The sequence below is a fragment of the Panthera pardus genome, unplaced genomic scaffold, assembly GCF_024362965.1.
Source record: "Panthera pardus isolate Hobbes unplaced genomic scaffold, ASM2436296v1 HiC_scaffold_2, whole genome shotgun sequence".
In the NCBI taxonomy this organism is placed as follows: domain Eukaryota; kingdom Metazoa; phylum Chordata; class Mammalia; order Carnivora; family Felidae; genus Panthera; species Panthera pardus.
Genome location: NW_026526765.1, coordinates 29,566,025 through 29,578,246, shown reverse-complemented (window position 1 = coordinate 29,578,246; position 12,222 = coordinate 29,566,025). Strand labels below are relative to the sequence as shown.

General features: G+C 32.2%; 1 protein-coding gene across 3 annotated transcripts in view; it reads right to left on the bottom strand.

The window, feature by feature from the left end:
* NIPBL (NIPBL cohesin loading factor) overlaps window positions 1-12,222 on the bottom strand; it is a 195,665-nt gene that overhangs the window by 95,544 nt on the left and 87,899 nt on the right. For all 3 annotated transcript variants that reach the window (XM_019438076.2, XM_053906931.1, XM_019438075.2), the window contains 5 exons: window positions 11,041-11,168; window positions 8,089-8,188; window positions 7,151-7,302; window positions 2,540-2,700; window positions 1,516-1,615 (listed from right to left, as the gene is read on the bottom strand). In XM_019438076.2, coding sequence (XP_019293621.1) covers window positions 1,516-1,615; window positions 2,540-2,700; window positions 7,151-7,302; window positions 8,089-8,188; window positions 11,041-11,168 — 641 coding nt within the window. The remainder of the gene's footprint in view (window positions 1-1,515; window positions 1,616-2,539; window positions 2,701-7,150; window positions 7,303-8,088; window positions 8,189-11,040; window positions 11,169-12,222) is intronic.

Sequence of the window (12,222 nt, the reverse complement as noted above, 5' to 3'; positions counted from 1 at the left end):
TAGGTGGAAAACAACTTCATGAACAGAAGTAGTGGTTTTTGATGAATAATGTGTTTGTAAGGGTGTTCTAAAGTTCTTTCTTTCTATCTAAAGTTATTTATCTATCTATCCTTAAGAGTTTGAGGAAAAATGGGCTGATTATCTAGATCAACTAGCTATCTCACTGTATCTCCTCCCTGGCAGTCTGAATAATTTCTCACTTTGACAATACTTGTGAGATATGTACCTAACTTTGATGCCTAACCTACAAATAGAGTTATTCTGGAAGCTGCTCTTTCAAAAGCTGAGTTATTTTTATCCCTGAAAATTCACAGAATTAAAGAATAAGAATGGCTCATAAAAGTTCAACTTTCACCTTGGGAAGAATGTCTCTGATCAAAGAGTTGGAACACAACCTGTGAAAAAATTGTCTTTATAATAAGAGGCACACCAGTCCATGATTTAGATGGCTGTTGTCAGAAATTCTCATGGATAGAGAAACATTATTAATAATCACCTATATTGTAATTAATAACAAGTTAATTCTTTAATATGGAATATAATATTCTCTTCCAATAACTTTGGTAATTCAAATGACCACACTTTAATTTTAAGTACTTTCAAAAGGCCTGAACTTGGGACTTAAATTCACAATTTTATGACTCTAGTGTATGCAAAAGTCCACACAAGGTTCTTTGGGAATTTGAAGAGAAAATAAAGATAAGTTATTAGAAAAAATATAAACTAATGAATGGCTTGAGATGGTTAAAGAAAAGAGTCCACGTAAGGTGACCCATTTAACTTAGAACTTAAATAGACAGGATTTTAGTAAGCAGAAATGAAAGTATGTGTAAGAGATTTAGAGAGAGAATATACAATAGGCCAGATTTTGATAAGTGACTACATGAGAGGTAAGAGACAACTTTATGATGATTCAGGACTAGGATGGCATTAAAGGAAATAAAATGGCAGAAAACAGTAAAAATAACTTTGAAAATGAATTTGAAATACCAGCTAGAAATGAGGAAATTTTGTCTGGAAACAAAAGATTACAACTTAGAACACAGGTCTGGAGCCAAAGACATTGACTTGGCAATCCTATTCACAAAAGTAATTAATGCTGTTACCAAAACTGAATGAAATAACCAAGGGAAAAAGTACAATGGGAGATTAAAAAGTCTAATGATAGAAATCTTGAGGAGTAAGAGAGCAGACAGAAGAACTAATGAAGAAAAAAAAAAATCAATGAAAGAAACATGAAGAAAACAGGTGGACTTGATATGAAGTAAGTTTTTTGGGGGAGGTGGAGATGAGGGAAAGCTGATAAATGCTGTGGTCTGAAAAGATCATTGGATTTATCAGTGAGAACAATACTGTATATATTTGAAAACATTATCAATAGTTTACAGGGATGAGTACAGGTTTGTTTCTTTCCTACAATAAGTGAAAAACAATAAAGTGTAGCTTTTGGTATCTGCACTAACAAGTTTGAGCTCTTCACTCAACTGCTGAAGGAAATTTTAGTTACAACAATACCTTTAGGAGTCCCATCACTTCCAGCAGGGGAGCATACTGGCTGTGGAGACCTCAAGGGAAAAGAGGCAGCAGCATTCCTCAGTGTTGAAGAATCTCCATCCTGAAAAGAATATAAAATGTCTATCTTAAATGATTGGAGAGGCTTTAGAGAAATCTTAAACAGATCAATAAAAGATAGAAACTACTGACAGGTAAAGTGTTGGTATTCAAAAGCATAATTCTTCTGTATGTTCCTGTTCTGTTCATGGTAAATCTTAGAAGAATTGAAACTGTATCCAAAAGAATCAACAGCCTATGCATGGCAATGAATAAGAAAACTGGTATTACTACTAGGCTCCATTTTTGTTTACTATTTTCTACAAGAGGAGCTATGAAGGCCATACGAGGCTATAAACGTCTTGAGGGCAGAGTTCACAGTCATCTCTGTTATCCTTATATACACGTAACTCATTGCCAAACCAATTAACATATAACTTATCTGATAATACCACAAAACCAGTTCCAGTATGTGGAATATTTTAAAACATCAAAGCAATGCTAAATTTCAGGGAATAAAGATTTGTACAAGTCTTACAGGGAAAAAGAGCTTGATACTAATAAATAAAGGTTCATTATTTTAAAAACATTTTTGTGTGAACAAGTATCTAAAAATGAAACTAGATTTCATTAAGAGCCAAAACTTTTAGGCCAAGGGTTGGCAAACTTTTCTTGTAAAGGGACAGATAAATATTTTAGGGTTGTGGGCCACATATAGTTTCTGTCACATGCTTTGTTGTTGTTGGTTTTTTAAAAATGTAAAAGCCATTCTTAGTTTGTAGGTCAAACTAATGGCCAGTTTATCAACCTTGCTCTAGACCAAGCTCTGTAGGTATAGGAATCACATTGTTTATAGCAAGATTCTCAGACCTAGTAAAACCTTTGATACACAGTAGATATCAATTAAACTGTGGAATCAAAATACTAGGTTACGAAACAAGTATTAGAACTATATTATTACCTTAACGATAACTAATATATAACATACGTCACTACTTAGCCTGTGCACCATGTGTAGGTAGTCGTCACTTGAGCCATGTCTAGGATTATCAGCATGATGATTAGCTGAATTGCCAGACAACGGACCAGAAACTTTATTATCATGTATGTTTCTCAAACCACCTGCAACAATGGGACTTGATACTGATGCTGAAATTAACAAGAATAAAAACAAAAAGCTTTATAAAAATAAAATTCTTAGAGAAAAATAACAATTGTTCACAAAATATTTTAAACACACAGAAATTATAGAAAATAGAATAAGCACTTGTGTACTATCAGAGCTTGATCAAATCTTAGCACTGTGTCACATATCATTCAGATCTATTTTTGAAAAGAAATAAACCATTAGATAAAGCTGAAACTCTCCATGTATCTGCATATTCCTCTCCTCTGTTCCCTCCCCCTTACTCTATAAAAGTAACCACCACACTGAATTCAAACTTTGCTCTACCTATGAATATTTTATACCTTTCCTATAAATGAATATAGTCCTAAATAATACATAGCATTGTTTCACATATAACTTTATATAAAATGGTATACTATATGTATATATCCTTCTATACCTTGCTTTCTATTTCAATGTTATGTTGAAATGTATCCATTTTTATACATGTAGTATTAAATTCACTTATTTTAAATAAATATATTCTGCTGCATAATGTATACAGCTTTCCATTCTTAAGTCCAAATGTTTAGATGGCTTCAGTATTTTTGCTGTCATAAACAATGCATATTCTTGTACATGTATACATGTACATATACATATATTTGTATATAATGTATATTCTTGACTTTTTACAAATGTGTCTAGAAGTGAAATTTCTGGATATGTCCACTTTTTAAACCTTACTGAATATTAACAAATAGTTTTCCAGATTACTTATGTCCATTTGTACTCCACTGGTAGTGTATGAGAGTTGCTACTACCAATCTATATTCTTGTCAACAATTTTTGTCAGCCTGAGATGGGAAGCTCTTTGTCAATTTAATATTTGTATTTTCTTTATTAATAGTGAAACCAAGTATCTTTTTATGTGTACTAGCCATTCGGATTCCCTCCTTAACACAAAATCATGAACAGTCTTCTGCATTTTGTTTTAAAATTCCACAGTTTTGTTTTTTCACGCTTAGGTCTTTAATGCATCTTTACGTGTAGTTGAGACAGGAATCCAATTTTACCTTTATCCACATGGATGACTAATTGTCTCAACACAATTTATTAAAGAAACCAGTGTTTCCCAATTAAGATATAATACCATATGTATCAAGTTTTCATTTGTTCCTGGGTATGTTCCTAGGCTCTTTATCAAATTCCATTTCCCCATGTTCTACTCCTCCACGGACCAATAATATTACAATAAATCTTGGTAACTGCCAGATTGAGCTTCTACATCTCATTCCATTTCAAATTATGTTGCTATTCTTGGACTTTTATTCTTCCATATGAACTTTTAGAAGAAGTTTAAATTGCACAAAATCCTGCCTTAGATTTTTACTGGTATTGTGTTGAGTTTACAGATTTGGGAAAATTTCAATCTTTACCCTACTGAGTCTTTCCATCCATGAACATGGCATAACTTCATATTCTTAGGTTTTCTTTTAGCTCTTTCAAAAGTTTTATAATTTTCTTCACAAAGGTCTTATACATTGTTAAATTCATTCTTAGATATCTTATGCTTTTTCCTTTAAGTTGTTGATAATATTAAAAAAAAGATTATACTTATAATTGCTTATTTTAGGTATATAAAAATGCAATTAAATTTTATTATAATGATCTTGTATCTAGTAACTGTGGAATATTTTTTAAGTTCTATTATCTTATCTGCAGCTTCTCTTAGATTTTCCATGAAGACAATCACTTGAAAACTAACACTTTCATTTCTTCCTTACCAATAATTAGACATATAACTATACATATAAAATATATATACATATATACATATATATATATGTATATATATATATATATGTATATATATATGCATGCATATATTCCCTTATCTTCCTGTATTAAAACACCCACTACCACACTAAGTAAAAGGGATGATTATAGGCACTCATGTCCTATTCCTGACTTCAAGGAGAATGTTTCTCATTTTTCACCCCTAGATGGAAAGATCAGGATAAGGTTGTACCAGTCTATTCCTATTCAGTGAAAAGCTTTTAAATCATGAACAAAAGCTAAAAATTTTTAATGTTCTTTAGGTACCTATTATGAGGCACACAGCATCCCCAACCTCTTAAATTTGTGTTAACTGTCTAATAATTATCCATGTATTCCCGATAATATATCCAATTTTATCATACAGGCTACCAACACTGCTTATCTGGTTTGGTAATATTTATTTAGAAATTTTAGGTGATAATTGGTCTATAATTTTCCTTTTTCACAGTTTCTTCACTACACCTGATTCTGGTATCCAGATTATTATCTAACTCTATAGAATGAAGTAGGAGAGTGTTGACATTTTTCTTTTGTCTGCAATGTTTGAAGATTAGAATACCTCCTTTGAATGCTTGGTAGAACTTGTGGATAAAACTGTCTGATTATGTTTTATCCCCTCTGCTCCTCTTAAGGGAGAGAGAATTTGAACTACTAAAGGATGTATGTGCATTTAAAATTATGATAGATATTGTCAAAATGTTCTCTAAAAAGATTGTACCAATTTATATCCCAATGAAGAATGTAGGAAGTTCAAATTTCCTGGCACATTTGTTGATACTAGGTATAACTAAAAAATGTTTACTAATCTGGTTAATATATTTCATCGTAATTTTGATTCATATCTCTTTAATGTCAGCCAGGTTGACCATATTTTAATATAGGCATTAAATCTTTCTGGTGTCCAATTTGTTTTCTTTTTCAGTATGTCTGTTTCTTAATTCTATTTTTGTCTTCTTCGTATCAATCTGTATAAAATCTTGGTATATTAAAACTTAATACTTTGTGTTCGTAATAAATTTTGAAAATATAATTTCCCCATATTTACTTGTCCTTATATTCAAATATTTATATTAAAATTATAATACAAAATATATACTATACAAAAAATTATATTAATCTGTTTCTTCATTTCTGTCCTTAATTTTTTAAGAAGTGAATTACTAATTCACTGTCCTTAATTTTTTTAGAAGTGAATAATTATATTTGGTGTTTATATAAATATCTTTCCTAGCAACTATATTTAATGGCAAAGAATTATTCCTGTTGATGAAGGGGTTCATTGTGCTCATCCTTCAGCTTCTCTGTATGGCTAAAATTTTTATAACATAAGGTTGAAAAAAAATGTTTTAAATGTTATCTTCCACATATTCTAAATTCCCATATATATTTGCCTAATTTCTGGATTCTGTGTTGTCCCATCTACCTATCCGTTTGTTTCTTACCACTCTACATGTTCTAATTAACCTTAATATCTAGGTGGGGCTAATCCTGGAGTAACATTTCTAGTTGCTCAAATATCTGAGAATTTCCAAGAAATGACTCATTACCGAATAGGAAGATGACTCATTACCGAATAGGAAGATGCCCAAATCATATTTCTCTTTTGATTTTGTGATTTCAACTTTTCTTCTGAAAAAGCTGGATTTATCTTGTTTAAAAAACAACAGTAAACAGAGTAAAAATTTACGTTCTTTCCTACACATACAAATGTGTATATGGATATTTCCATAAGAAACCAATGCATCCTTTTAACAGTTCCCTTTCATTACAGTTAAAATGTTCTTCATATCTTTGTGTGCCAGAGTATACTAATATTTTACAATTATCAAGAACCTATATAATACATACATACTTATATTCAGCACTCACACTAAAGTCTGTAATTTTGGAGTTGTCTATTCCAAATGTGTGATCCACCTCCTGGTTTTCCCTTGAATTAGTGTATGAAATAATCTCAACCTAGTATTTCATTATCTAGCTTTGAGAAATCAGAAGTTGGTGGTTTTGACTGATGACTAAATTAAAAGTTTGTAAGTTGAAAAGTTTATAAAAGACATTTGATTCCATGTATAATAGAAAAGAAGAATACACACAGGAACTAATAATTGACTGCAAATGTTAAAAATTTGCTATTATTTATAGGGGACAAAACCAGATATTTGTTAACAGTCTCTTTTACACTTTTTATAATTTCTCAAAAAAAGTATAAATTTATACTATTAATAAAAAATTATTTAGAAGCCAGGACATACATCCCAAGGCAATATAACCTTACAAAGACATTATCAGCTAATTTCAACTGAGAACTAGTAACATAATCCCAGAACTTTCTCTACCAGCACTGTATTTACTTTATAGTAAAATTTTCACACTATACATACTTCACCAATTAAAACAAAATTCTCTTTGGCTTAGTGCTATGTAAGAACACGGCCCAATTAAAAAAAAAATATTCCTAATTTCATAACTAGATACACTCAGTTGTATAATAATCTAATCCAAAGAGTCATGTGACAGGGATCCTTTTATCTTCCAAATGATGAATTTCAGGGTCCTGTTTTAGTTTGTATTTCAAAAACTATAAAAAAAAAAAAATTAATTTGCTTGAATTACAGGCATTCCCTGTAGATAAATAACCAACTTTCTTACCTTGCTGCATCTGTGGATGTGTTGTATAACTTGAAGGATGGGAATATGGCATGTATCCTGCAGGGCTTTGTGGGGCATATGGACTAGGCACTGGGCTATTTTGTTGTGGCATAAATCTGTTCCCAGAGCTTGTCTGTGGTGGCACAAACCGGCTGAAACCCAAAATCCAAACAAACAATATCAGGAAATGAAATAAATATGCTATTCCTTAAAATTTCATGGTCATAAAATTCTCACAACTCTGATTTGTATAAAACAATACCTATGCAAACAGAAAATTTTGAAAAGTAGATAATATAAAAATTATCCCCAATTGATAATCTAACAGTTAAACTAAACAGGTAATTAATTTATTTCACTTGCATAAAAGTATCCCTCTATTTAAGATAAAGTCATGCTCCCTAAATTCTACTCTACAAATTTTCTTATCTCAAGCACATTGTATGTATGTATGTATTTATTTATTTATTTACTTATTAGAGAGAGAGAGAGAGAGAGAGAGAGAGAGAGAGAGAGAGAGAGAACGAGAACGTGAGCAAGGGAGAGGGGCAGACTGATAGAGAGAATCTTAAGCAGGTTCCACCCTCAGCACCGAGCCCAATGCAGATCCACTACCCGAGGATCATGACCTGGGCTGAAATCAAGATCAGATGCTTAACTAAGGCACCCAGGTGCCTCTCAAACACATTATTTTAACACGATCTTTTGTCTGTATGAAATTAAATTACCAAGATGGTAGCTAGTTCAATTAGTATATTAGAGCATTTCTGCATATAACATTTTAAGACAAATGTTTGTGTGAGTTACTATTTAAGGCTAAGCATTTCAACTTTTTAACTACATATAATTCACCTTTACCTAACTGTATGTATACAGCATAAATTCACAAGCATGCTCATCACAGAAAATAGTACTTAATAAAATGATGCATATATTACCTGGAGGGGCTATGTGAGATAGTGGTTTGTTGATAATTGGAAGATGCAGGACTACTGTGCATGGAATTCTGAGAAAGTTTATACTGAGGCATCATCATTCCTACACAACACATAAGAATGGAAAATGTGTTTTTTCTTTTAATGGTAAAGTATCTTTAAATGATTTAAAGCAATTGCTCTATCACAAACATTCAAAAGTTCTTTCTGTTCTTTCCTTTTTTTGACTCACAGGTTCTTTTTGAAGAGCAAAACACAGAAACTAAATTTCAAGCACAATCAATTTTACTAAAACATCCTTTTACCCTATAACTAATGCAAGACCAGAGATAGAGATTTTTTTTTTAAATTCTACTTGCTTACTTAATGTCAAGGCTATCATTTAGCCTTAAAATTGAAAGAACCTTTAGAAGTCACCTTTTCTAACCCCTGACCAAATACTACACAATTACTTCTACAATAGGTCCTTTGGTGGTTTTTCCATTATATGGGACATACTTTATTACATACATCCCCAGTCTTCAGGAGCCTCATTTCATTCTATTTGTTTCACTGAGATTCAGACCTCAGTTTTAAAAAGTACTACTTTATTGAGGGGCCCAAAGTTTGAGTTGCTGCCATTTCCATCTGAATGTTTTGATGCAAAACAGAACGCTCCTATTCTTTCTTCTCCGATAATTCTTTGCCACAGTAAGGATTAAATGAATGTTTGCCACAGTAAGGATTAAATGAAAATGTGAGGAGGACAACTTTCAGATTCTCATATTTCTTTTCAAGCTAGACATTGTTCCTTCAATTATTACACAAGGGGCATTTTTTTTACATAGGAGATGCAAAAAAATCCAGTTATTTAGACATTGTAAAATCAAAGATAAAAATCTATGATTACACCTAAACTTTCTTATGATATGTATAGCCAATCTTTTTGGAAGCTTTACACATCATATCATATTCCCAAATTCCAGTTCCTGCTATTGATATGAAAAGTTCCTTTTACCAGAAACATTCAAACAGAAGCTACATGTTCATTTGCCTGGAATACTTCAGAAGGGATTCTAGCTCTAGGACAGTAGTTGAATAAAATGAGGGCTCAAAATCGCCTGGAAAACTACCACTAATAGTGTGTTTTCTTTTACATATAGTCTAACTTAACTTCTGAGCTTTCTCTTCCAACTCAAATTCAGTAGTAAGTCATATGTTCTATAGCTTAATAATTTAATTACTATAATTACTGTTGATGATTTTTTTTTTTTTTTTTTGAGAGGGAGAGCAATCCTCTATGAGATGATAGTTAAAAAATGTTTCCCCTGAATTAACAGGCTGGAACAAGCTGGGATTACTAGTTTGAAAGCAATGGTTTTATTAAAAAAAAAAAAAAAAAAAAAAAAAAAAGGAGGGGGGGGCAAATAAAATTCCTAATAGTCCTTCCTGATTATCAAAGCTCCAAACAACTATGAATAAACTGATCTGCATATTATTAAATTTTCTCCATATGTGTGACTCACATTTACATTTAGCAATCAAGAATCACTTTTCAAATTATAAAGCCAAATATCACCAGGGAAACGCTTAGAAAAAAAAAATCACAACACACAACGTGTCAATTCACTTTTTAATGCTAGTTTGTTTTCACAAAGTATGATATGGAGAAATTAACGTTTTGGGCTAAAATATAAGTGTATGTAGTATAAAATACAAAATGTGTGATTTAAACGTGAATACTCTAAAAAGTTTATTAGAGTAATTTACTACCCAAATTAAATATTTAAAAATATGTTACAAAATGTAGTATAAATAGCTTTGGAAGACTTCCTTTATTCAATTTTATATCCACTCACATTATCTTATACTTAATGCTCCTTTCCTGTAAGTTTTTCTTCTAATCAATGATCTCTCCATATTTTCTTTCATTGCAACATTCTTCCAGAGCATTTGTAATTCTAGATTTACTTTCACCATTCCTATCTGTCTCCTCCTACTGCAATCTAGCTTCTTGGTTCTAGTGAAGATACAGTGTCGCCCTGCAGACTTGCCTTCAATTTGCTAAGGGGAGTTTGGGCAGAGGCATCTCCATGGGCTCACTTTGGGGAATGGATAGTAACTATGCAATTGCTTAAAAACACAATTCACACAGAAATACATAAAATGAACAAATACTACTTATAAAACAAGACAAAACTAGGAAAGGGAATGGAGGGCTTCATGGAGGTACTGTCAATAAATCTGCCAATATTCTTGAATACAATTCATCAGTTAATTAAGTTGGACTTTCCTGAGCTGTCTAAACTATTCCTTTCTAACTATTTTAATCTTGAGAGCCAAATAAATACTTGGGCTTGCCAGATTCAGTACAATGCTCCTGGGTACACCTTGATTACGTAAAAATTGTATCTATATTAAATATCATATCTTCATGCTTTTTATAATATTTATTATAAATAAATTTTTCCTTAATAATAATACTTATAAACCTACTTTTCTGTTGCTAAGGCAGCAAAAGAGTGAAACCAATTGCTACAGAACTATGAATATAATCACCATCAGTACTAACACTAAAAACTGTTATAATTATTTATGTAAGTACTGCATGTTGAAAAGCTCTGCAAGTATTTTTACTATTTGATTAATGAAAAGACTTTTGTATCAATTCCATGATTTTCTGATATAAAAAAAGACTTTTAAAGCTCTCTGAGTAAATGAATGCATTCTGAAATATATAACAAAATACACTTCAACTTTGTCTAATTTCCAAGGAATTTAGTTACATATTAAACTTCAAGAATATTAACATTCATTTGGTCTCCTTCTTATTCTTGGCTTGATTCAAAGTATCAACATAGCATTCATAGATGATAGGCTACCTTATTAAAGGAGACACTTGAATTTACAAATGAAACAATCTCTGATAGAAGACCCACAAAAAAATATAATATGAAATTCAATTAAAAACCTTACCACTCTGTACATATCTGTTCTGCATACTTTTCTCCCTGAAAACATTAGGACTCCTTGCCAGGACAGCCTGCAACAAGACTGGTATGTCGCCTTCTGGATCATCACTGCCAAGGTTATCTTTCAACTCTCTGGGATTAAAAACACAAATATCAAAAATGAAAATAGTGATTAAGCATTCCCTATTCTACATTAGTTAGATAGCAATTTACTAGTGAAATTCATAAAGGACTGAGGTAGAAAATCAAGAACTTATGGCATATAAAAAAAATTCACAAAAGATGTCCAACAATTTCATGGATTTTTGAAGACACTATTCCTGGAAGAAACAGAATTATCAAAAATGACAGGGAGAAGTTCTTCTAAAGACAACTTTTTTTCCCATTTTAAACAGGGGGAAAAAAAGGCCAAAACATTTTATGGAACTATTAGTTAACTTAAGAATGTTCACATAAGGGGGGCGCCTGGGTGGCTCAGTCAGTTGAGCATCTGACTTCGGCTCAGGTCATGATCTCCCGGTTCTTGATTTCGAGCCCCGTGTCGGGCTCTGTGCTGATAGTTTGGACCATGGGGCCTGTTTCGGATTCTACATCTCCCTCTTTCTCTGGCCACCTCCTCATTTGTGCTCTGTCTCTCTCTCCCTCAAAAATAAATAAATGTTATGGGAATGCAAGCTGGTGCAGCCGCTCTGGAAAAGAGTATGGAGGTTCTTCAAAAAACTAAAAATAGAACTACCCTATGACCCAGCAATTGCACTACTAGGCATTTATCCACAGGATAGAGGTGTGCTGTTTCGAAGGGACACATGCACCCCCAAGTTTATAGCAGCACTATCGACAATAGCCAAAGTATGGAAAGAGCCCAAATGTCCCTCAATGGATGAATGGATAAAGAAGATGTGGGGTGTGTGTGTGTGTGTGTGTGTGTGTGTGTGTGTGTGTATAGTATACAATAGAGTATTACTCTGCAATCAAAAAGAATGAAATCTGCCATTTGCAACTACATGGATGGAACTGGAGGGTATTATGCTAAGGGAACTTAGTCAGAGAAAGACAAAAATCATATGACTTCACTCATATGAGGACTTTAAGAGACAAAACAGATGAACATAAGGAAGGGAAACAAAAATAATATAAAAACAGGGATGGGGACAAAACAGAAGAGACTCATAAACATGGAGAACAA